This window comes from Osmerus mordax, chromosome 16 (assembly GCF_038355195.1).
Source record: "Osmerus mordax isolate fOsmMor3 chromosome 16, fOsmMor3.pri, whole genome shotgun sequence".
NCBI classification, from domain to species: Eukaryota; Metazoa; Chordata; class Actinopteri; order Osmeriformes; family Osmeridae; genus Osmerus; species Osmerus mordax.
The window spans coordinates 4,371,923-4,396,713 of record NC_090065.1 but is presented as its reverse complement, the minus strand read 5'-3'; the positions used below and the strand labels follow the sequence as shown (position 1 = coordinate 4,396,713).

Sequence of the window (24,791 nt, the reverse complement as noted above, 5' to 3'; positions counted from 1 at the left end):
TTATAGTTTTATCAAGATCATTCATCTCAGTATCAAATTGGGTAAAATTTAAATAACATGAAACTGCCAAATGTGTCACTCAAACCTATTGCTGGAATAGAAACAATGCAACGCAGCAGTTTTTAGGAGGAATTATCTCAATTGTCTTTACAAAGCGAGTTTCTGAATGTTAAACATGTTACTAGCTGCAGTAAAGAACACAGAGTCCCTCTAAGGCATAGACTGTATTAACTCAGGATAACAAAATCAGGCACAGTGAGGATCTTGACAGTGACGTCGGTTCACATGTTGTTGGGGTTGTAACACAGCATGTTGAGCTTGATGTTTTCGTCCCAGTGGCGCAGCAACAGGAAGAGTTGCCTGGCAGCCCCTTTCAGCCCAGCCAGGTCCAGCCCCTCCGGCAGATCTTGACCCCGCAGCCAGAAGTCTGCCTTGGCCGCCACCAGCTCCCACTCCATGAAGAAGCCAGCGCAGCGGTGCTCCAACCAGGCCAGAGCCACGACCGTGGCCCAGCTTGAGCCCTCCAGGTCCCCCTGCGCCAGCTGGTCGCTCCCCTGGAGGTCCGGAGCTGCCGGGTCCAGTGAAGCGCCTTCGCAGACGTCCGTCTCGGAGCCACGCCCGCTGTCCACCTGGGGGTGGGGGTGGGCGTTGCCAGCCGGCAGCTCGGAGAAGCCTTCCTCTGAGCTGAGCTGGTCCGGGGGGGAGGTCCTGGTGTCGTCCTGGTTGGAGAAGTGATGACGGAGCCCGGCTTCTGGGGTCAGGGGTGGGTCTTCCCGGCTGTTCTGGGGAGATTGAACGGGGAGCCTGGTGAAGGAGAAGGAGGGCATGGGGGGTACAGGCTGTGCGGAGGAGGAGGAGGAGGGGGGAGGGTTGGTATTGGGGGAGCTGTGGGAGGTGCAGTGGAAGGGGGGGTTGAGGCTGCTCCGGTGCAGGCTGTAGGGGGAGGCCCTCCTCAGGCGGCCCAGAGGGATCTGGAGGCAGTCAGAGTAGACCTCGTTCAGCAGGAAGGCCCCAGAGGCCAGCTGCAGACGCACCTACACACAGAGAGGAGAGGCATCACGCCAGGCACACACCCGTACGCAGATTACTCGGTTAACTTCCCTCACCAGGACAGAAATGACACCACGACCGTAGCGGTTTGTCGTCAGATCAATGCTGAGGAAGCCTGCTTACACCAGAGAGCCCCTGCTGATGGTCTCCCTCAATGTAAACAATGATGGTGTAATTTCATCAACCATCATGTACTGTAATGTGTAGTAAGGAGGTGTGTGGTGGAGCTCACCAGAGGCAAGTAGTCAGGGATCTCTGTGTCGGTGTGTTTGTCCGTCTCCGCAGACAGACAGTGGGCTTTCAGAGGAGCCTGCTTCCCTGACGAGTTAGACAACCGCAGTTTTCCCAGAGGAAACCTGGGAAAAAAACTGGTATTAAGGCTCCCATGGTCCCACTGTGTGTGTGTGCGCGTGTGGGATGGTTGATGGATGCGTGTCTCACCTGGAGCCGAAGAAGCTCTCTACAGACTTGCTCTCCACAGAGCGCTGGGAGCGTGTGGACAACGTGCCAGACACAGCGGAAGGACTGGCAGGGTAGGCACTGCCCCCGACACCTGAGAGACAGGCATAGAGAAACACACACACAACTGTGTATATTTCTCTTTAAAGGTCCATGAGGCCTACTGACAGGAGCTGGCAGTACAGGTAGTTATATTGTCAGTGGTGGTTGTGTGGTAGCAGTTTGAGGGTGTCACAGGTAGTGGGGATGAGGGTGTAGGGTGGCACAGGGAGGAGGGGCTTACTGCTGTCCCAGGATGTCAGGCTGCAGGGGGAAGCAGGAGTGTCCCTGTCTGAGAAACACACACACACGCTCATAAATGACCTGTCTCCTCCACAGGAGCAGTGACTGGGCTGGTGGTGCCCCTGAAGGTACCAGCTGGACCACAGCAGGAGTGTGGCAGAGCGGTGGTACCTGTGGAGTTGCAGGCATCCTCCAGCTCCTCGCTGTCTCTACTGGAGGGTCTCCGGCCCAGCCCCACGGAGTAGGCCCGCTCTCTGCGACTCCCCGACTGCGAACGACGCCTGTTCCCCAAGCGCACCCCTAAACACACACACACGCACACACATACCAACACCACACACGTGTAAGCCAATCGGCGTTGCTCTCGCCGTTGTGGACCTAAAGGCTGAGGGATGAAGGCTGGCCGCAGGCCTACCGTTCCCAGTGCTCTTCACGTCCCCTGCATCCAGCAGGCCCTTCCCAGGGCTGCTGTCGGTAGCAGTGAAGGCTGTGTACATGCAGATGATGTTGCAGCTCTTGCTGGTCTGGACGGCCTTCATACGGTAACGCTTAGTGGGACCTGGTAACAGACAAGCAGACATGCCCTGTTGGAGTCTAGATCCACAAATGCTCAAAAAAAATTAACCATCCATGAACAAAAATCTATTTTGTTCATGGATTCCACTCGCAGCATTAAACCCCCCCCCCCCCCCTCACCATGTTCAGCATCGCTCTCCTTCTCTGCCAGTTTCTCAAAGTCTCTGATGACGGAGCGAGCGGTCAGTTGGTGGATGATGTCCTCCCATGGCTCTCCTTCTGCTCCTCCTTCTCCCCCAGGACTGTCGGGGGCCCAGAGGGGGGACAGGTCCAGGGTGACCTCCCAGGACACAGGCCTCCCAGCCAGCAGGCCGTGGATGAGGGAGCGGCACTGGGTCGGAGGGGTGGGGGGGTCATCAGGGGGGGCAGCAGAGAAAAGATACTCTGGGTCTGTGAAGCTGTCCCAGTCCAGAGGAGAGGCAGGGAACAGCAGACCATCTGAGAGAGAGAGAGAGGTTTACATTGGGTTAATGTGTATACAGATGCATGCATGGCTGTACACATAAACGGATGCATGGATGGATAGAAACATGTAGGATGAAGTGCCTTGCCCAAGGACACAACATAATTTTGAACGGCGGGAATCGAACCGGCAACCTTCTGATTGGTAGCCCGATTCCCTCACCGCTCAGCCATCTGACCCCCATCTGATGGATGGTGATAAGAGAGGTTGTAAACTCACTGGAGTCGGTCAGGCTCCGGCGGGACAGCCCTTCCTGCGGGGGGGGCTGCGTCTCCCCGTCACTCTCATCTAGCCTCCCACCCACCGCCTGGTCGAAGGACACCCTCTCTAGCGCCCTCCGCAGGCGGTGCATGTCCAGCTCTCCCTGGGGGGAGGAGAAACTCCTCGCTGACATGGTGGAGCGGGCCAATGCCCTCTGTCTCTTCCGAGACTCCTCCCCTCCACACAGACGGCCAACCTGGATTGGACAAAGAATATTCCAGATGAAAAATACTCGAATTCTCATAGTTTCAAATCTACATATTTAACTGTATTAAATAAATTCACCGTTCGACCCTAAACATAGATGGATCATGTAACAAAGATCCTTTTTTTGGCTTCTCATCTACCTTTTTAACCCCAGAGTCACTGTTGTCGACAGAGGTGGTCTGTTGCCACGGCGACTCGCTCCAGCGAGACAGGGTGGTCCTGTGTTCGGGCAGGGGCATCTTCTCCAGCCCCTGGGGCAGGGAGCCCGTATCCAGCCCGGGAAGGGGGTCCGGAGTGTAGGGGTCGGAGGCGGAGGAGGAGGTGTGTGTGAGCGTGTGGCTGTGTGTGTGCAGGCCCCTCTCACTGCTCAGGGAGCAGCGGGTGAGAACGTACTGCTCCTGGATGTAGGAGGTCTCCTGGATCCTCCTTCGGATGTCGCTGCACCAGTCCAGCTCTCCTCCTGGACAGCAGAGGGAGACAGAGAGACAGATGACATGTCGGTTCCTGGCTGGAGCGGAACTGGCGTCGTACGGGTGTTTGTTATTGACGGACGTAAAACTGGTATTGAATTGAAACATTTCAAATAACAGGTGGTGTCGTGAGATCATCTGAGGTACTTCTTGTTGGGTTACGTCATAAATATGGGAAGTTTGCCCTTGCTGTAAGGCTTAAATGTGTTCTAATCCTATAACTGTGGTTGCAGTTTGGTCCTTGCGCGCTCCCAGCATGGTGAAGGTGCAGTCAGGTCTCACCTAGGCTGGCGCCAGGGTCAGTGTCCCTGGCGCAGGAGAACTCTGAGGAGATTTCTCGGGAGATCTCCCTCAGCGCCTCCTCCAGCTCCGCCCCCTCTGGTGATGTCATCATGGGGAGGAGCTCCGAGCCGGGCGGAGGGGAGAGCTCGTCGTTCGATAGGCCGAACACGGAGCCCACGGAACCCCTGGACACACCCTTATAGCCACGCCCGCGCACCTGTGACAAGGGTGGCATCCCCGACGGGGTCGTGAGTACAAGTCTCGTACTCAAGTAACTTGTCTAACTACATGCTCTTATGGTTCTTCCCTTTGGGACTTATTTGGTTTTCACAATGTATGCTTCATGTTTGGATAGCCGCAATGTTTGGGGCTATCTCGTTGTTATGATCATTGACTTATGCACTTTTGTAAAACTCTCTCTTGAAAGTCGCTTTGGATAAAAGCGTCTGCTAAATGCATAAATGTAAATGTAAGTCTTGTGATGAAAGGAGCACTCAAACACACACACACACACAACATGTAACAGTAGATATCAGTAGGTATCAAATACTTAAAGTTAGTTCAAAACTTTAAGGAGTATAAAACGTTTACCTCAGTCGTCTTGCCTTTGAAGGGAGAAACATCGTACAAGGTGCAGTAGCCAATCAGGTGATTCCCCGGGTAGAGCGGAGGGATCTCACTGGGTGAGAGGAGAGCCTCCATGTTGTCGGGCAGGTACCAGTCTATCCGTACATCAGTAAGGACAGGCTCGAAGGCCTTCTTCAGACACTTAATCAACTGGGAGGGGAGTAAAGAGCATGTTAGTCTACTCAGAGACACCCTTTCCATTTTTACATGTGCATTTGTTTCTACATCTAAAAGCACAGCTTTCTGGGATGGGGCCAGCACTTCTGAATGCATTTCTCATTGTCCCCAACTGGGGGGCAGTGATGGTTGTCTTCTCACCTTGGGCTGCAGTCTCTGATCCTCACCCAGGAACTCTGTAGTTCCTCCCGTCACCTTGGCAACGCCCTGTAGGAGCCTCCTGCAGGCACGGGGCCCCAGACCGAGACCGAAACACCTGGGAGACGATACACAGCCCCCTCACGCTGGTCAGGTAGAACACACTGATCCGTACATCCCAGAAGAAGGACTCTCTAATACCGCTGTCTCATTTCAAGTTGACTGGACTACTCTTTCTGTCTCTACTCCGTGCTCACTGCTACATATACCACTATAGGACTCCCTCTAATGGAGCATCTGCTCAGAGCACGGACTAAGGGGTGAAAACTAATTGGAAAGGCCAGACATCGGACAGAGGGAGAGAGAGAGAAAGAGAGAGAGCGGGAGAGAAAGAGAGGGAGAGGGAGAGGGAGAGAGAGAGAGAGAGAGAGAGAGAGAGAGAGAGAGAGAGAGAGAGCGGGAGAGAGAGAGGGAGGGAGGGCGAGGGAGGGAGGGAGGGAGAGCGAGAGAGAGAGAGAGAGAGAGAGAGAGAGAGAGAGAGAGAGAGAGAGAGAGAGAGAGAGAGAGAGAGAGAGAGAGAGAGAGAGAGAGAGAGAGAGAGAGAGAGAGAGAGAGAGAAAGAAAGAGAGAGAGAGAGAGAGAGAGAGAGAGCGTTGCCCAGAATGCAGCAGCTCTGTCTGGCTCGGCAGACACACCATTTGTACCGCATGAATATCAACAATACAAAGACAGGCCTGAGAGATTTATCCTGTTTCTCTGCCGCATGGGTCTGGAGCACAGTAACTACTCAATCAATACCCCGTACCCTCCCCAAGGATTTAGATGGCAAGGCTCTTAGAATTAAGGCTGGCATACAGGTGTGGGTACTGCTAAGATGCAATGTTATGCAGTATTTAGATGTATGTGATAAAGAGGGACTTTTTACGTCTGGAGAGGCTGGTCAGTCGAACAGGAGAATACTAATGAGGGATTGATGGAGTGGTGATTGAACTATGCCCAGGGGAGTGGTAGAGAAGGAGGAGGGGAGATGGAGGGGTGGGTGGTGGTGGGGGGGGGCATCGAGGAAACTGCTGCAGGAGAGAGCACTTAGTGTTATTACTGGGTTTGGCCTTACCATATATAACACAGCCCTCTTTCTCTCTCCCCGTCGTCCTGCTCCCTCTCTCTCTAACATCCTCGTCATGCCTTGCCTTCCCTAGCAGTCTTTCACTGTGGTCTCTTCGCAAAGTCAAATTCAAAATGCATCAACTAGAAAGTCCCTCAAACAGAGTTGTCCCAACTTTATTGCGTTATAAAAATGTGCTTTTTTCCCTTTGGCTGATGAACCCCCATCCGTATCTGTGATTCTCACCTCTGACCCCTCCCTCTGACCCCTCCCTCTGACCCCTCCCTGTGACCCCTCCCTCTGACCCGGGCACCTTCCTCCTCACCTGGCAGCGCAGGTGTTCCTGCGGACCAGCTCCAGGACCTTGCCCACGCTGCTGACGCTGCCGTCCGTGATGATGAAGAGCTGGCGCGGGCAGGAGCGCTGGGCCGGCTGCTGGTACACCCAGGACAGGGCCCCCAGCAGGTTGGTACCCCCCATATCAGCTCTCATCCTTTGGATGTACTCGCACGCCTGCACCAAGGTCACCTGGAGCACCAAATAACATCAAAAATCGCTACATCAAACAAAGTACATTTAATGCATAGTTGTAGCACCGTAGACAAATCCTTATCAGAAATTCTGTTTGGGATCATTATTCAAGCAGGAGAACCTATCAACCAATCAAGGAAGTTGGTGGTAGGTTATTATATGACACTGACTATGTAAATATTGTCTCTGACAATGCTATTAAATTGAAAGAGGTTGAATACAATGGATATGAAATACCCTGCCAGCTCATGTTCCCAAAAGGCTTAGGGTAGAATTTAATCTATCAAATTTTAGCACCTGTTTGAATCAAATCACATACAAGAGAGGGAGAGGGAGATGGAGATGGAGAGAGAGAGAGAGAGAGAGAGAGAGAGAGGGAGAGAGAGGGAGAGAGAGGGAGAGAGAGAGCAGGTTGTCAGGTCATCTACCCGCAATGTAAAATGCATAAAAGGTCACCAGATGGTCCAGAGTTACACAAGACTGTTTTTCCTCCAGACCCCTGGTTAGGGGAACACTTGATCTCTGCTGCTACGGCAACAGAGTCAGCCGACCGGGGCTGTTGTTGTGGAGCACAAAACAGGACAGAGGGTCCTTGTGAAAGAGTCAAAACACCCTTCTCACTAACCTCCACTCTTGTGGCTGTGTACTGAACAGGTAAGATGATTCCAGTGATCGACTATCTCATGCTTTGACCATCAAGATACGTATGGAAGGGCAAGGAGAGTGCAGAGCAATGAGGCGCACAAGGTACAGTTAGTGTTAGGGGCTGAGCAGAGAGGCTACTGACGTCTGTGCAGAGCTTGCTGGAGCTAAACAAAGCCTTGACGGAGGTGCCAAAGCCCACAACGTTGAGCATGGTGCCTGGAGGAAGACTCTTCAGTGCCACCACCATGCCTTCCTGTTTGGGGCAGGAAGCAAACAGGAAGTGGAGAGAGAATAACCATTAACACACCAAACTCCAAGAGAATGCATGTTAGGAAAAGTATATTTGGATGTAAGTCAATGTATGTAGTGGTCCTTCCCCCGCCTCTATCTCTCATTTCCTGTGCCCGACCTTCACAGGTCCTGACCTTGATGCGCTGGATGTTGGTGCCACTCATGCTGCCACTACGGTCGATGAGGAACAGCAGCTCCCTGGTGGCTCGGTGGAGCTCCAGCGGCTCCGACAGCAGGTCCGGACAGAAGTTCAGCATCAGAACCGGGCTGCTCAGGATGTCCTTGTGGTATCTCTTCCTCACAAACTCCAACTGGGAGGAAAAGAGGTGAATGTTGGGTGTTTACCAGAAAATCTGGTTGAGAAATCGTTGTGTTCCATGGTGTGAGTAGGATCATATAGCTGGAATGGGTTTTGAGTTTTCAGAATGGACAGTAAACATTGACAGAGAGGGTTACTGAGGAGGAAGGGAGAAAAAGCTCACCCTCTTCTCCGGTTCGGACTCTTTGCGAGCGCAGCGTATAAAGTCACGCCGGGCACAGATCTGCTTCTCGTATTGGCTGAAGGAGAGCCGGCCCCTTTCCAGGATGACCAATGGGCTGTGAGGTTCTTTGGAGAGAGGAGAGACAGAACTCAACTTCAACTTCTCAAGACAGAGAAGTGGGTACACACACACACACACTAATAGGCAAACAAACAAACAAAAACACACATTCTAACTCAAACACACACAGGCTCACCACTGAGGTGCAGTATGATCTCGATGTGTCTGTCGTACAGGTGGTCTTGTGCGAGGGTGATGTAGGTGGCTGAGGCGCTCTGGGCACTGGGGTCTGCGTCGGCCCTCAGGGCGTGGGTAGGGCTCTCCAGGCCTGAGGATCACAGGACAGACACTCAGGACCAAGAGATTCATGAGCTCGCCCTTTCTAACCCCCAGCCCCTCCATGTCCGATGATGTCACAGTCATAATATCTATGCGTAAAACGGAACTCATCATCCATTCAACCTGCACCTCGTCTCATGTCAGGGATGTGCGTATGGTAATGGGGTTCTGCGTTCCATGGTTCTCGTAACCTTTCAGTACAGAACTGACCAAGAGCCTTCCTCCTTCTCCCCAGTGACCAGCCAGGCTGCTGTGCAGTACTTCCACTCTGGCTGAGTTCCTAACTCCCTCCAGGCTGCCTAGAGCTGCTGCTGCATATTTCACATATCACCAATTGTGTCTTGACACTGTATCATTACAGAAGACAGCCTTCTCCTCCGTGTATGCGAATATGTGCAGGTGCGTGTGGGTGTGTGCAGATGTAGTGTATGCAGGTGTGTGTGGGTATGCGTATGCATGTGTATGTGTGCAGGCGTGTGTAGGTGTGTGTGGGTGGAGAGGAGGTGGGTTGTACGTACCAGCCAATAGACAGGCTCCTCTGACCAATAGCTGGAAGTTGAGTTCGTAAGGGGCCAGGTTGGCAGCTGGGCTGGTGAAGATGGTGTGGGCACACTGTTGCTCTGTGCCCAAGACCCGCTCCTGCTTGACTGATGCGGCTCCAAAACAACTGGTGGGCCTGGGAGGGAACCATGGAAATATCCAGGCAGTTTAATATGGCACAGCTAGTTCAACAGTAGGATGGAAATTTATCAAACAGTATTTTCAGTTACGGTATATTGTAAACACATTAAAGTGTAAAATTGTGCTCTTAATTTGGCATCATTTACTGAAGGTTAGGAAACACACCCTGTTTCTTCTGATGACTTCCCCCCATTTTCACTTTTGCTTGGAGTCATCCTCCCAGTGACGATGGGAGTGAACACTGTGGGATACACCAGACGGATCGCTCCATTCTCCAATGTGGGGAGTTCTAGTGTGGTGCTTATGACCACAGACACTATGTCCATGGGGCCGATGACCCCTGTGCCAACAATGAAGGTGGTTCTCTCCAGGTCCTCGTCCAGGATGAGGTGTCCTGAAAGAGAAACATTCAGCTCAAGGACAAGAGAACGATTTCAAGATGTCCTGCTTGGGCCTTTCTATGCCTCCTCCTACGAGATGAAAAGATTATACTAAACAAATTAGATAAGGAAGGTAATCACGTAAGGTTTATTAGATTGGTATTTCTGCTCTGATATAAAACATTAACAGGGCATACCCGGCTATTCAAACAGATAGGTCTCTCTCTAAGTCAATATCAAAACCAACATCTGAATATCAAGTATTCCTGACAAAGTTCCGGTGGATTCCATGGTGCTCAGATATTCTGCAGTTGAACATCTGTGTTGTTTCATGTTCTAGCTGGTGTTCTCTGTATTAAAGAGAGGAGAACCAGTCAAATGTCCTCTGGCGATACCCCCTGATCAGATTAGGTTGATCACCATTCAATAACAGTCTGTGATGTATTGTGGGTCTTGGTCAGGGTATCGGGGAGCCTTTAGAGCTGAATCATCCACATGCCTGTGCACAGCTGCAGATCTCATTATGACCAAACTTTTCTCTGGCTGTGTGAAGTCATTTGCTGCGATGCAACAATAACAAGGTGTGTCATTTATTAATTTAATCATATGTACTGTCTCTTCTCTTTCTCTTCCTTCCTTCCTTCCTTCCTTCCTTCCTTCCTTCCTTCCTTCCTTCCTTCCTTCCTTCCTTCCTTCCTTCCTTCCTTCCTTCCTTCCTTCCTTCCTTCCTTCCATCCTTCTCTCTCTCTCTCTCTCTCTCTCTCTCTCTATTTACCTCTATGTCCCTCTTCTGCCTCTCCTCCTTACCATTAGTGCATTGCATGTCCAGGTTGGAACTTCCACAGCAGCCCCATTCGCGGCCATTCCCACACTGACCGTCAAGGCCTGACCCTGGGCAGCAGTCCAGACAGCAGTCCTCCAACTTGCCCCGGCTCTGGATCTGAACGCCCACCATGCGGCCCGCGATCACCGCCTCGAAACCCACCACCACCTCCTTCTCCCCCAGAGGGTACACGAACACACCTGAATGAGGGGAAGAGAGGGGAGGGGGGGGGGGGCACACAATACACTTTGTACCGCACTCATTTACAAACGATGATCATATACGCAGGATAAAACATATACATGAAATGCATTGAAAAGACAATATGTTAAAATATTCATCACATACATTGAAAAGGACCACATATTCATTATACACACGGAAAACATCCTCTGCGTACTGTACATCCTCAGACACACTGTGCACTTTCTCACAAGGGGGGCGTCGCCCCCACTCACCCTCTATGGACTCGGTGTCCATGTTGGCATAGGTGAGGTGGGCGGTGGTGCCCAGGGAACAGCCGTTGGCACAGGACTTGATGCAGGAGGACTTGAGGAGCAGCGGGGCCCATGTGGAGCGCTTCCTCAGGCCTGGCATGTTCTCAGGCACCTCAGGGCTCCAGCAGGCTCCTGCACAGAGGACTGACTAGCCACGCCAGGGAGAGAGATGAGCCGCTCTGGGTTTGTGAGTGTGTGTGTGTGTGCTCGGTGTGTGTGTGCTCAATGTGTGGGTGTGCTAAGCATGTCTGTGTGTGTGTGTGTGTGTGTTTGTGTGTGTGAGTATGCATGTAAATAGAGTTCTTTTTTCCACTATTGGCCAAAGTTGTTTAGTTATCACAGGGAGAGATCAGGAGATCTGGAAAATGGGCACAGCCAAACACAATAATAAAGGAATTTCAGTAGGTGGAAATTGGAAAGGCTCTATGATAGAACATACTGTAAATGTTGTCATGTAGGTTGTAGGTTCATGTTATGTTCATGAGGTACAAAACATCCTGAACCAGATCTATCCAGACGAGATCTATCCTCTACTATCTCCAACCACCTGCATAGCAACCTATCTAGGCATGGCTTCTGAGTATAAGAGAGTAGGCCAATCATTAACCAAGGTAAGCGGGTCAACACTCCACACTCACAGTAGTGCCTACGCTTCCACTCAATGGCTTACACCATGCAAATCCACTGACAGCTCCAACCATACTCTGACCTGACGGAGGATAGAAAGTTACTACCTGATTTGGTTAGAGGGACAAGACAGATGAGATATTGAACTCAGGCAGGTTAGAGGCGAATATAAGACCGACAGTGGAAGGACTCGACATGTGACAAAGAGACTTGCTCTTTTTAAACTGCCCTTCAACTGCAGATGGCTACGGTTAATCCCGTAAAAAAAAAAAACACAAAAAAACCCAACAGTTGCTAGTGACTGACCACTTAGCCTCGCTTTGATATGAAAAAGATCTTCTTAGCTCTAAAGAGCAAGTGCGCTGGTAAACACAGGTAATGGAAGAGCTGTTAGCATGGCACAGTTCAGCGAGCAATATGTGTGTAAATGTGTGTGTGAGTTTGTATCCATGTGACGGGTGTGTAAATGAGAATTGTGTCCAGTATGTGTGTGGGTGTGTGTAACCGTGTGTTTGCTCTGGGCCAGGTAATGGTCTCTACATCTACCTCTCTCTAAGTAGATCAACAGCTTCCATCTGGCTACTGTGTTCTGGGTCTGTTGGAAGGAGAAGGGCGGAGGGGGCAGGGTGGGGGGGGGGGGGGGGGGGGCAACCAGTATACCTCACATGGTCAGGTGCATTAGAAAACAAAACCTCTTTGTACTATCTACTGTATGTGTTTAAAATTGCAGGCCATCTGTACTGGAAAGGGATTGGATTTTGGGGGGGACATTTTCTTTCAGTATCTACTAATAACATGTGAATGCACAGTTCATAGTGGTTTTTCCACTATGTTCAGTGTTGATGAGACAACAGCCTGGGTTCTATATGTCTTTCTCTCTAACACACACATTTCTCTGTCTCCTTATTTTGCCATATGTTTATTTACTTATAAACATAAGTTACTTCAATATATAGAGAAATAAGAAGCTAAGATTTGAGCTCTGTAGAATTATTTTCAACAAAAGACTGCAGGAGGACAGGGGGGTAGGACCACCCTACTGCACTGCAGCCTTTTAGAGTTAAAAGAAAAAGAAAAAAAATGGATGAAATGCTAAATCATTACTTACTGCGTTTCTTCTCTGATGTGGTCTCAATTGGCTGTGTTGATTCTTAACTACTGGATGAGCCTCCCGGTTTAGAGCATCACTTCAGTCCTCTTCTGCTGTGAGTCTATCCAGAGGGTTTTACCGGCAACGGACTCTGTCACAGCTTATTTACTCATGCGCGCGCATCAAGGATGGGGACGGACGGTACACGTACGCGCGCGAGTAGCCACACACACACACACACACACACACACACACACACACACACACACACACACACACACACACACACACACAAGAAAGAGAGCTCAATAGTAATTGTGCAGAAAGGTTTTCGCGTTTTTCTAGATTCCTTTTTCCCAGAAGAAAAGCAGGCTAACCCTGCCAAACGCTGTTTGCATCTGTTTAGTGTACAAGCTCGAATGGTGGCCAAGATCACGAAGATGATGAGTATGTGGCCGCCTCTTTAGTGAGTCTCACTCAGTCTACAATGTCCAGCTGTCTGGACACTCATAGCCTGCAGGGTGAAGACTTTTATTCTCTTTGCAGAAGTTTCCATCGTTCATATTAGCTTCATCAGCAGCACTAACTAGTCAGATTTGCCCCGCCAGAAGGGAATTCTAGTCCCTTACATTGTAGATCAGTAAGCATTTATCAGTGTGTGTGCATGTGTGTGTGCGTGTGTGTGTGTGTGCGTGTGCGTGTGCGTGTGTGTGTGTGATCATTAGCGATCATGTTTGGCCATGCGCTTGTATTATAGGCCTAATTGCAAAGTAAATAATGCTGCACATTTAGCCCAACCACTGAGTAAGTTAGCTGAGTTAAACATCTTTATGCTCCCTTAGTCACAGGAAAGAACCGTAGTTCATCATCAATCTGAACGTCTCTCAACCTGTTGAACCTGAACTCCCATAAATCTGAACGTCTCTCCACCTGTTGAACCTGAACTCCCATAAATCAGAACGTCGTGTGTAGCGTCATCTAGCGGCAAACCCGAAAACTGGATACATCACAAAGACCATGAATATTGAAGGCTATGATCTACAATCTGAAAAAGACCAGGTAAACGAATCGACTTGAAATAATGTTTACAAATAACAAAAAACACACACTCAAATAGTACTACTAAAACTTTTTTTCTGTGGTCAAATCGATAAAATATTACGAAACAAAGGATTCTCCAGTACAATCACAGAGTACATGGTAGGTAGGTAATTCTATTGGTCCTTGTGTTTCTGTGGGAGGTTCTTTATGTTTCTCCTCCCAATGGAGGGAAGGACACAGTACCTGTTAAGTGAGCTAATAGGAACTGGAACTGGGAGAGGACTCTGGAGAAGGGTGGAGCCAGGGAGTACTTCACAAGACTCGGTTTGGTTAGGAGTGTGTGAACTATCGGTAGTAACACTTGTGTCTGGCTGTTCTGGCTGTTGAGGATGTGGATATCTGGAGTTTTTCTTGATGTTGAGGTTTTTCTCTGTATTCTGCGACTTTGGAGTCGAAGGCTCACGTTGGACACAAGGTTGGGGTTGGACGGGGTGTCGCTGGTGGACCTTAGAGGACTTTGGCCTCCTACTCTGACCTCTGACCTCTGGGTTTACCTGGTCAAAGACTGGACTGCTGGTCTGTCTTCTGGTCACTCTCTCTTTACCGATCTGTCTGTTAGTCTCCCTAATAGTGTCTCTGCCAGTGTCTCTTTTAGTCTCTCTGTCATCACCATCTCGAAACAAATAAGGAGGTCTTGCTGGAGCCTGTACCTCTCTATGATAATCTGTTGTCAGAGTTCGGTTCTGTTCCCCAGATGATGTTTGCTGGGAGGGTTTCCTGCGCCCCATGGCAGACTTGGGTCTAACTACGGGGGTCCTGGTGCCTGGGCAATCCACAGTTAAACTATGCCCTTCTTGTTGGTCATCCTGGTGATGATCTAAAAACCTGCATGATGGACCAGCAGTAGAGGCTGGCTGTTGAGGAGTGTGTCTGCGTCGACCCTTGGCTGACTTGGGCCTGAAGGTGTTGTTCTCGGTGTCCTCCACACCACAGGTGGCGCTGTGGAGAGGACTGTCCCTTGGAGACGTCTCCATGAGCTACAGATAGGAGGCCTCTGGTGCTGTTTATGACACAATGTCAAATAAAGCACTGATAAGATAACCATCTATGTTTCAAACCTCCACTGATTCACACGATATACATGGAAACAATTATGGCACAGTGACTCGAAGTGAAGGGAAACATCCAATCTCTCAGATCTCAAAGCTCAAGTGTTTTTTCAGAATGATTTATGCTATACTTTTCACTTAAAAATAAGTTATGAAAGGTAGATATTCACGTTATTCAAAGACTGTATGCATTAACAAAGCATGTCAAAAAATGGTGGAATATGTCTTAACAATACACTTTAGGATTCATGGCTTCATTTTCTTCAACATATTTTGATTAGTTTAACAAAGACTGCTTTTACCTGTGTTGCTGCCTCTCCACGTCTATACCATCTGTACCATCTAAAGAGTTCTTGTGTGCCGCTGCTTACCCTAACACCCAGTATTCATAATAAAACCGCCTTGGAGACCATGTTTGTGTTTGCTGCAGGTAGGTAAATAATGTTTATGCCAGTTAGTCCACTCCTTTATGTTCAACAGGGGGTGCATTAAGACCCAGGTGCCCATCCATAGTGTAATGATAATATTTGTTACTTCACTGTAGTCTTTGGACCTGGGTGCTAATGGGTCATGGATGTAAACTCGTTGATTAGAATGAGTTATATTTGTAATCATCAGTGGCCACTTGCTCATTACTGAAATGTACTAGCATTGTATTTCTATGTTGCTATAAGCCATATGTATATGGCTATATATCGGGAGTTTATAATGCTAACTTTGGTGTTGCAAGTGTACTATCAAGTTATACACAACATATTGTCATCTAAGGGTTTCTTTTTGTTATGAAGTGTCGGCTGTATTTCAGTACAGCTCCAAGTCAAACGGAATAACTTAATAGCCAATCAGCTTTTAGTGCGTGCGTTGGACCCCGGAAACGTCACGTGTTCACTGAAAACTTTGTTACCTTCTGCTTCCATGTTCAAGGAGTCTACTTTTGGAAAGCTGAGGACAGCAGGATAGTAAAACGGCATGGAAGAGGACCAGACGGTAGTTGTGTAAGTATGATTATTTAATAGCAAGAAATAAAGGCATAAGTAGTTCTAAAAAATGTGTATTAGCTAGATGTTAAGAAAATACGCGTGCACAGATTGTCAAATTGTATTTCCAGTCACTGACCAAGATGAACGATTATCCGTAAAATAGGACTTCTGGTAATTGGTACAGTAATAAATTATCTCTGAGAGAATTTTGTATCTAACAACTTCTACGGTAGGCCTAGTAATCTACAAGTTGTGGGTGCTGAGAACATGCATGCCCACTAGTAAATGGTTTAAGTCAAAACTGCATCCCAAGGCTACTTTAGCCCACTAACTCCGTTTTGAGTTTTATCAAATTTATTGAGATTTTGCTTCACAAAGACTGTGGTGTGATCAGACCAGGATTTAATAGATTCTAAAGACTGTCAACCTGTCACCTTTCCTGTAAAACCAGTTTTATGTTTCAAATTCCACTTCCACAGCAATCTTGTACTAGCCTACTTCTTGCAAGATTGGCAGTTGAGTCAACTGTCTGGTACAGCAACATATTACTGCCTACAGAAACATAGTCGTTGTCACCTCCACACCCAGAGTAGGCCAGGCCTTCAACTCTTTGTTACAACACGAGCATAGGGATCTATCAGGCTCAAAATGTTTTTCTAGGTTCATCAGTTTAGAGCCTTGTATATTTTATTGCCAACATTAAAAAGTTGGGATATTTATAATGACTAGACAGCCACTATTGGCACTTGACAGCCCCTTCAAGACTCTGCTCTCTTTCTCCACAGAGGGCTGTGGGTGTGGATATTGGCTGTCTTACTGGGGCTCTTCTGCAGCCTGGATGTATGGTACTTCCTGCGGTCGGGCACGACGGTGATCCGGGCGTGGTTTCAGCCTGTTGTCCGGGACATCCTGGGAGAGCAGAGTGTGTCAGGCCTTGTGGCCCCTCATGACATGGACCTGTGTCACATGAACAATGCCCGTTACCTGCGAGAATGTGATTTTGCACGCTACTCCCTATATACGCGGAACGGGGTGTTCAAGGCCCTCCGGGCCCTGGGGGCCTCCATGGTAGTGGGGGCGACCACCATCCGCTACCGCCGCGCGCTGTATGTCGGGGAGCGCTTTGAGCTGCGCAGCCGTATTGTTTCCTGGGACGACAAGTCCTTCTACCTGGAGCAGAGATTTGTGTCCAGCAAAGACGACCGAGTCTCGGCGGTCATGCTCTGCAAACAGACTATCATACGCAGAAGTCCAGACAACATCATGCAGTTCCTGTGTAAGAGAAAGGTATGTCCAAAATAAGGGGTTTGGAAGATGGGTATTTGTTTCCTGAATGAGTTCATTACCCTGTGAATTCATTTCTTAGACAAAGGACTTGATTGGTCTCTGAGTTTTTCATTTGTGTGTGTGTGTGTTGCAGGTGGAGTGCCCTGAGTATCCAGAGGATCTCAAGCATTGGATCAGCTACATTGCAGCCAGCAGTCAGGCCTTGAGAGCCGAGAGTGGACTAGAGGAGAAGAACAAATGAAGCCAGAACTGAGCATACCGCTCCCATCTGCATTAAAACCTCAGTGCCTATGCCTTCACAACTGCTGGTCATTCAGTAAACGCACAGGAACACAAGAAACCTTAACTTCAGCAGATTGTCTGTGTGCAGGTCAGAAAGATTCAGACAGTGTTCTGTTGGGAAACCTTGATGCATTGGTGCCTTTCTCAAAATGGAAATAAAACACTATATGGGTTGTCGTGTCAAACGTTTGAATTATCGTCTGAATTGTTTGCAGTTTGAGATGTAGCCACTTCATGGGAAGTGTTGCAATGGATTTATTTGTTGTAAATAAAATATTTGTGGTTGACAGTAAGTATGTTGCTTTTATGTGCTTTGCGTATATCACCATCCAAGCCCTTTTCGGAAGCCTTTGTTTAGGTATGTTTTGACGGTTTAAAAACTATTACATTTTACGGATTAGCGCTCAATATTCAGTAGGCACACCCATTTTTGCTGCACAGTATGAGTGAATAAGAACCTTTTACATAAGACATTAAAACATTTTTATCTGTCATTCATTAATGAAAGATTGTTTAATTTTGATTTATGGATTTTATGTTTTTCTATTTGAATTTAATTTAAGAGTAACGTAAATGTAAGCGTCAGGAGAGCATATGACATGTTTCCGACCAATCAGTTTTAACTTCAGTGAAGAAGCGGAAGTGAGTTCAGAAATTGATTTTACCGGCATCTTTAGCCCACCAGCTTCGGAAAGGCGCAGTAAGTAACACACCACAAGAAATAATAAAATCCTGTCAGTTATTATACTTTGATATAGAAAGTGATTGCTTCAACAATGTTTACGATAAATGGCGGACGGCCTAGATTTGTTTTGCTAGCATGTCCGCAGCATCTAGCAAACTCACCAATGAATGCTTAGAACGGTGTCGGTGATCACATCAGGTGCATTTTGCAAGCTACACAGTTAATGTTAAAATGGCCACGCTTGCCTCCACGAAACTATAGTGTATATGGAAAATGACATGGATACGTTTTCTATTTGAGTTGGTTTGCAAACACTTAAAATATAAAATACGGGTTCGTCATGTCATTGATGAGGTCAACTGCACTACAGGAAATAGGCCCAGCTGGTGTAACGTTAATTGTCTAAATCCCTTCATAAGCCAAAAGCATTTTGTAAATGTTACTATAAAACTGCTTTTCTGAATTATTAAAATATAGATATTTTTTTTAAACTAGCATTATAACGCTCTAGAGATGCCCTTCACTTGATACTACACTGGAGAGGTACAGTATTAACAATTTATTAAACCTGTCTAGGGCTTACTCAGAAGATAAACCTGATCGTTTTTCCTCTCCTGTTTCAGAGGGATGTTGCTGTGGGTGCTCGGCGGTCTCCTCCTGCTCTTCTGCAGCCTGGACGTGTGGTACTTCCTTCGAGGGGCAGCAGTGGCCATCCAGGCCTTCTTCGAACCTCCAATAAGGGATGTTCTAAAAGAGCATATCGTCAGCGGGCGAGTGCTACCCCATGATTTGGACTACATGGGCCATATGAACAACTCCCGCTACCTGAGGGAGTGTGACTTTGCCAGATTCCACCACTACTCGCGTAATGGGATATTTAATGCCACCCGTGTACTCGGAGTCACTATGGTGGTCGGAGCCTCCACTATCCGCTATCGACGATCCCTCGCGTTCGGCGAGGCTTTCGAGATACGGACCCGCATACTAGCTTGGGACGAGAAGTCCTTTTATGTGGAGCAGCGCTTTGTCTCCAAGAGAGACGGCTTCATCTCGGCCATCATGCTCTGCAGACAGAACGTGGTACACAGCAGCCCAGAGAAGATCATGGAGTACCTGTGCAAGAGAAAGGTTAGGGAGGAGAGGAAGACTGAGAAAGGAATGCATAGCATATGCACCAATGCCATTCTGTCCTAACCTTGTGTGTGTGTTTGTGTGTGTGTGCGCATGTGTGTGTTGCAGGTGGAGTGCCCTGAGTATCCAGAGGATCTCAAGCATTGGATCAGCTACATTGAAGCCAGCAGTCAGGCCTTGAGAGCAGAGAGTGGACTAGAGGAGAAGAACAAATGAAGTCAGTACTAAGAAGAGCTACAGTACTACACATACTCATCTCACTGCACGTCACATACACTGAAACATCCACATTCTATAGGAAACCAACCTTTGTCTTACGTGACTGTATGTTATGTGAATGAATAAGCAGAAATACTCAGGACTGCTGCAGCTGTATATGGTATTGAAGAATTTAGTTTTATTCAATGCATTATTTGCACTGGGAAAAAGGCAGAGCTTAAGCATAATTTGTGCTGGTATATCTGTCAGACAGTTAAACCGATATGACTGAATTGCCTCCTAAGTATAAAAAAAGGGATAATATTGATGGCTAAGGACATTGATTATGCCCTCTAAATCTACTGTGGACCATGTGGACCATGTACAGACATGGCCTAGGGACACTCTTTATGAAGAGTTGAACCTTTCCTTGAAGTAAGCATGTGGAATATAATAATTATATTGGCATAAGTGCATGCTAGTAAAATTTATTTTGAGTTGCATGCTTCATCAATTTAAATTCCGCCCTAAATAATTTCAATCTAAACTTTTAAAAGTTGGAAAGGCCATTTTGTCACCTTTTACACAAGAATAAGAACCATGAAGACAACATTCTAATGACCTGTTGGATCTGACTGTATGAACTTAAATTATTTACCCAGCGTCATACACATTGCACCAAAACGTTCCTGTTCCATAATGTGGACAGTTCTGTTCAATATGAAAGTATCTGTCTATTGACTTTCATTTCAGAGGGGACATATGCCATATACTTGATGCATTGAGAGTGAACATAATGTATTGATTATAGTGGGAAATGTACATTCTAAATATTTATTCTATTTATTTTCTAATTGTATATTGTGATACAGTTTTAAAGTGCATTCACAATGACTGAATATAAATGAAGGTCCATTGTGTAAATGCATTTGGATAAACAATGCATTTAATTAAAATGTTTATGGTTTGAAATCTGAATTTGGCGTCACTGTGTTGTAAACTCGAATTTGTTTTCATAATTGTGCGCTGTGTTGTGTGTGTGATCCTCCTCCTTGGGAAACAGAATAAACTAAACCTGAACATGGAAGCACATGCTTCTCACTTTAATTATTTTTTTTCAAACTGAATTAACTTTATGGCCAATGTCGTCACCTTGTGCATCCTTGTAGGAACTGTCTTTGATAGCCACAGAACACCAAGAATCTGCCACCTCTGCCATCTGCCATTTCTAGCAATTTGCTGGCGCGGGTGGCATGTATACATACCTGAGGAGTGAGTTTAACCGATCTACACCAGCTACATATGCCACAACCATAGGCTACTTCTTTACTTTAACTTGAGTGAAAAAGTGTAGTGCTAGTCAGGCCTACTTCTACTTGTACCATTCACTTCCTGTAAACAAAACAACTGTAGTGCCGCAGAGAGGGAGATAAATGAAGTGACAGTGTGAGAGGAGAGACAGATTGGCGAGACAGAGAGAGAGAGAGAGACAGACAGACAGACAGAGCGAGCTCCTATCTCAGCTCCTCCACCAGTTAAAACATTGCTCACATGGCAGTGAAGTAATAGAGATACTCACCCAATAGGAGTTGAGTTGGGCTGAGTGCCGTTAAAAAAGCCTCGATTGTCCTCGATAGCATTTCCGGTGTTGCGAATTTGCCTTCAGAATAAGAGCATAGCCTGAGACGTGCCAAAACATGTTAATTCGGTGGTGCAATGCGATGGCTCTCATCTTCCTGAATCCATTCCCGCCATGTTGAGGGGACACAATAATTTGTTTTCTCAGCATCACGAATTGAAGGTCCAGTTATTGTTATGTGTTTAGAAAAAAACACCTAACAGTGAAGGCTATAGGAACGCTACACACCCTGTAGACTACGTTCATAATAATAGTCATACATATTCTGAAAGCTTTCACCTTACTGAATACATGAATCCAATGAATAAAGCATGTTATTTGACTGTAGTCGTTGTTTCTTCCTACCTTTTGGGGAAATAAAGATCACCTGGTTTTGAAATAATAAAAGCAGTGTGTCTCCTGACCTTTATTTTGACGTTTATTTTTCTCAAAATAAATCAACCGGAAACAATACTTTACTGAGGCTGGCTTCACACTACTAGCAGCAGTCTTCGCTCTTTAAACTGTTTCTCTTTCGTAATCGTTACTAATATTTGGTACGAAAAATGGCTCAAGCAGGGCTGTTACTTGACAAGGACCAATTCAACTGTCCAATATGTCTGGATGTATTGAAGGACCCTGTTACAATTCCTTGTGGGCACAGTTACTGTTCTTGTTGTATCAAGGGGTACTGGGACCAGGACGATTACATGGGAATTTATGGCTGTCCTCAATGCAGGCAGACGTTCAACCCTAGGCCTTTACTTGGCCGAAACACTATGTTAGCCGACGTTGTGGAGAAGTTTTTGATGACAGGACTCCAAAGTGATCCTCCAACTCGAAGTTACGCAGGACCAGAAGATGTGGAATGCGATGTTTGTACCGGAAGTGGGAGGAAAAACAAAGCTGTCAAATCATGTCTCGTTTGTCTGGCCTCGTACTGCGAGACCCACTTGCAACCTCACTACGACTCTCCAGCTTTCAAGAAGCACAAGCTTGTCGTAGCCTCAAAGAAACTCCAAGACACAATATGCCCTCGCCACGATAAGCTGCTGGAAGTTTACTGTCGCACGGATCAGAAATGTATCTGTTATCTTTGTTTAACGGATGAGCACAAAGGCCACGACACAGTTTTAGCTGAATCGGAAATGCACGAGAAACAGGCAAGTGTTTTTCAGGATACAGAACCGGTATTGTCACTTAAACCCATAATTTATCAATAATAATAAAATACAACATTCAAAAACAGGTTCTACATTCTGCAATTATAAAACGTGCAGATTAAGCATTGATCAGGCATTCACACGCTGATCCTGTTACAGTATGATTAACGATAAATCTGAATGAAAAGTAGACATTGGAACAATGTTAGTCCTCTAGTCTTGTTGTTCTTTTCAGTATGGCACAGCTTAAACGGCTTCCTAAACACCCCTGTATCCCCAGACTCAGCTGGGGGAGATGCAGAGGAACTCCCAGCAACAAATCCAGGTCAGAGAGAAGGAGTTGCAGGAGCTGAGACAGGCCATCACCGCCCTCACAGTGAGTAATAAAACGATTACAGACTGTTATCACAAACCCGATGGATCAACAGCAAGTCTGCAGCAGTGTCTCTGTCTCCCTCTAGCGCTCTGCACGTACAACAGTGGAGGAAAGCGAGAAGATCTTCACTGACCTCATCCAATCTATTGAGCTGAAGAGGTTTGAGTTGAGAGAGCTGATTAGAGATCAGGAAAAAGCAGCTATCAGTCAGGCCGAGGGACTGCTGGCTAAACTGGAGCAGGAGATCGCTGAGCTGAAGAGGAGACACTCTGACCTGGAACAGCTTTCTCATACGGATGACCACATTACGTTCCTTCAGGTAACATGCAGATGTATACACACACTCACAGTCAACACATGGGTTCATCCTAACTCTTTGCACTACTTGCCTCAATTCACTTACATTGAGGGTGCTGTTGAATTGATTAAATAAATGGTTCAGTTCACTAATATCTCATCAATAGTAATATTTGTATCCATGTGTTTGTCTTCTGTTTGTGTTCTGTCTGTTATTCAAGAACTGTCAGTCCTTTAGGTCTAGTCCTGGGCTGGGAGACCTGCCTCCTGTCAACTTTGACCCCAACTTCACCTTTGGCTCAGTGATGACAGCTGTTTCTGAATTCAAAGAGCTCTTAGAAGAAGTCTACCAAGGAGGATTTGTCAACATCTATGAAAAAGGTTGAGAACTTAATAAACCAAAGTCCATATCTGGACAGACACTCTGTCAATTAAGAAGGTTGATCAAACTAAGTACTTTATTTTGGTTGTTTGTTTTTTTTACAGTGAGAAACGTTTCAATTATTGAGTCTCCGAAGTGCAACGAAGAAATTGGAACAGAGACTGAATCCACACAAAGTAGGATATGTGTTATTATATTATCAATCTGTTAAAACACTTTTCATTATGATTACATAATTATAACTATTAGTTGGCGTTTGTGAATAGACAAAAAAGTGTCAAACAACAACCCCCCCCCCAAAAACAACAACTTCAGGGCACGTTACCCTGTCAAAGCATCTCATTCAGGCACCCCTTGGTTGATGAGATTGTGCAAGCGCAAACAAGGACATGGTAAAAGATAAAATGTTGCAGATAAAACCAGGAAATGATTGATTTGCTGCTGTTCTGACTGCTCTTTGTCCTCACAGTAACCGCAAGACCTGCTGAAGACCAAAACACCTCTTGTCTCAATCCCTTCCTCAGCCAAGTACCAGTACCCAACTTTGGCTTTGCCTTCTCACCCTTTGGTGAGTATCGCATCGGGCAATAACACCGTTTAAAGTTCCGAAAGACAATTTTTGAATATACACAAGATTTAGCTTATTCTAAATCAGTTATTCTGCATCTGCAGATCCAGCCCCAACACTGAACCATTCACACAGCTCACCCCATATTCACAGTGCATCCCACTATTTTGGCCAAATACTAAACACCAGCAGTGTGGGTGCACTCTGTATGCTGACGTAATACACTGAACCCTTGTGAGCCATCTTACCTCCCTCTATGATGTCTATCCCAGGTTACCCCAGTCCTGCTGAATAACTCCCCTTCTGTCTGTGCAGGGTCCAAGCTCTCGAGCGCCAGACAAAGGCCGATGCAACGCCGTTCCCACACACGGAGGAAGTGACGTTGTCTAGTTCATCAGAGCTGACTGGATGTAGCGGCAACTGCTCATGGACCTGATCAGAATGTCCGGAATAAATGAGCTATCCTTACGACGCAAATGTAGGATTGTAACTAGTGGAGTGTGCTACATTTTTGAATTGCTTTCCAAAACACGCCTGTGATTTCAGTATTAATCATTTTTACTTATCGGAATTAATGCTTTTTTCTATATACAATTTTTTATTAAACAGAAATCTTGAACAATCAATTTGTAATAATGTATGGAAACAAACATTCAATAAATATATTGGACTAAACTGTTGCTGTTTTGGCAATGTCTTACTTCAGTTAAATCAGATCATGCTTACTTCAAGCTTGTGTTTGTGCAGATGTATGCATGGTCATGTTTCATGGAGAGAAAAGTTCCCACCCTTCTTTTAAGCTGGTTTTAACTAGTGTTTTCTCTCATTGTGTCTATTGTAAACAAGAGCTATTGGATGACCCCTGGCAAACTGGGAAAACAGGTTAACTACACAATGTCAGTATTCTCTACAGCTAAATATATTTAATGTATCAGATTGTTCATCAAATACACTTGAATGCATTTCATATTACTAATGTTAAAACTGTACCTTTGTTTTGATTTATTTACTATTCCTCTGGTTTAGCCTACTCCTTTTTTTTTTGTTACTCCTAGTCCTGGCTTTTGATTGGATGCCTCTGGCAGTGAGGCGAAACTGGAGAACCCTCCATCTCCCCAATCACGCAAAGAT

The 24,791-nt window shown here is 46.7% G+C and overlaps 4 protein-coding genes across 4 annotated transcripts; 3 read left to right on the top strand and 1 right to left on the bottom strand.

Moving 5' to 3' along the window:
• Positions 1-281: 281 nt before the first annotated feature.
• On the bottom strand, positions 282-10,926 carry vwa5b2 (von Willebrand factor A domain containing 5B2). Its single transcript, XM_067253666.1, has 21 exons — positions 10,788-10,926; positions 10,314-10,529; positions 9,292-9,520; positions 8,964-9,121; positions 8,303-8,434; positions 8,047-8,171; positions 7,699-7,875; positions 7,416-7,526; positions 6,423-6,625; positions 4,996-5,110; positions 4,642-4,827; positions 4,051-4,267; positions 3,439-3,758; positions 3,050-3,287; positions 2,488-2,805; positions 2,207-2,350; positions 1,963-2,091; positions 1,793-1,840; positions 1,492-1,573; positions 1,283-1,406; positions 282-1,034 (listed from the first exon to the last, which is right to left on the bottom strand). Exons 1-21 carry the CDS (start codon positions 10,924-10,926, stop codon positions 282-284), a joined length of 4,164 nt encoding a protein of 1,387 aa, XP_067109767.1.
• Positions 10,927-15,619: 4,693 nt separating this feature from the next.
• Positions 15,620-17,535, top strand: LOC136958497 (protein THEM6-like). Its single transcript, XM_067252450.1, has 3 exons — positions 15,620-15,688; positions 16,459-16,960; positions 17,094-17,535. The coding sequence occupies exons 1-3, from the start codon at positions 15,663-15,665 to the stop codon at positions 17,199-17,201; spliced, it is 636 nt and encodes a 211-aa protein (XP_067108551.1). The 5' UTR covers positions 15,620-15,662; the 3' UTR covers positions 17,202-17,535.
• A 343-nt stretch (positions 17,536-17,878) lies between these two features.
• si:ch73-52e5.2 (protein THEM6) lies at positions 17,879-20,335 on the top strand. The gene is made up of 3 exons (XM_067252451.1): positions 17,879-17,942; positions 18,551-19,055; positions 19,167-20,335. The coding sequence occupies exons 2-3, from the start codon at positions 18,555-18,557 to the stop codon at positions 19,272-19,274; spliced, it is 609 nt and encodes a 202-aa protein (XP_067108552.1). The 5' UTR covers positions 17,879-17,942; positions 18,551-18,554; the 3' UTR covers positions 19,275-20,335.
• A 1,055-nt stretch (positions 20,336-21,390) lies between these two features.
• On the top strand, positions 21,391-24,335 carry ftr67 (finTRIM family, member 67). Its single transcript, XM_067252447.1, has 7 exons — positions 21,391-22,037; positions 22,318-22,413; positions 22,499-22,732; positions 22,932-23,091; positions 23,197-23,268; positions 23,562-23,660; positions 23,976-24,335. Exons 1-7 carry the CDS (start codon positions 21,441-21,443, stop codon positions 24,038-24,040), a joined length of 1,323 nt encoding a protein of 440 aa, XP_067108548.1. The 5' UTR covers positions 21,391-21,440; the 3' UTR covers positions 24,041-24,335.
• The last annotated feature ends 456 nt before the right edge of the window (positions 24,336-24,791 follow it).

Excerpts from the sequence above, each read along its gene's own strand:
- si:ch73-52e5.2 (XM_067252451.1), top strand. The coding sequence starts at position 18,555 with ATGTTGCTGTGGGTGCTCGGCGGTCTCCTCCTGCTCTTCTGCAGCCTG. Across the intron at positions 19,056-19,166 it reads AGTACCTGTGCAAGAGAAAG|GTGGAGTGCCCTGAGTATCC; the intron begins GTTAGGGAGGAG and ends TGTGTGTTGCAG.
- ftr67 (XM_067252447.1), top strand. The coding sequence starts at position 21,441 with ATGGCTCAAGCAGGGCTGTTACTTGACAAGGACCAATTCAACTGTCCA. Across the intron at positions 22,414-22,498 it reads AGGCCATCACCGCCCTCACA|CGCTCTGCACGTACAACAGT; the intron begins GTGAGTAATAAA and ends GTCTCCCTCTAG. Across the intron at positions 23,092-23,196 it reads TGTCAACATCTATGAAAAAG|TGAGAAACGTTTCAATTATT; the intron begins GTTGAGAACTTA and ends TTTTTTTTACAG.
- vwa5b2 (XM_067253666.1), bottom strand. The coding sequence starts at position 10,926 with ATGCCAGGCCTGAGGAAGCGCTCCACATGGGCCCCGCTGCTCCTCAAG. Across the intron at positions 8,172-8,302 it reads GATCATACTGCACCTCAGTG|AACCTCACAGCCCATTGGTC; the intron begins GTGAGCCTGTGT and ends CTCTCTCCAAAG. Across the intron at positions 4,268-4,641 it reads TCAAAGGCAAGACGACTGAG|GTGCGCGGGCGTGGCTATAA; the intron begins GTAAACGTTTTA and ends CCCTTGTCACAG.
- LOC136958497 (XM_067252450.1), top strand. The coding sequence starts at position 15,663 with ATGGAAGAGGACCAGACGGTAGTTGT. Across the intron at positions 15,689-16,458 it reads GAGGACCAGACGGTAGTTGT|AGGGCTGTGGGTGTGGATAT; the intron begins GTAAGTATGATT and ends CTTTCTCCACAG. Across the intron at positions 16,961-17,093 it reads AGTTCCTGTGTAAGAGAAAG|GTGGAGTGCCCTGAGTATCC; the intron begins GTATGTCCAAAA and ends TGTGTGTTGCAG.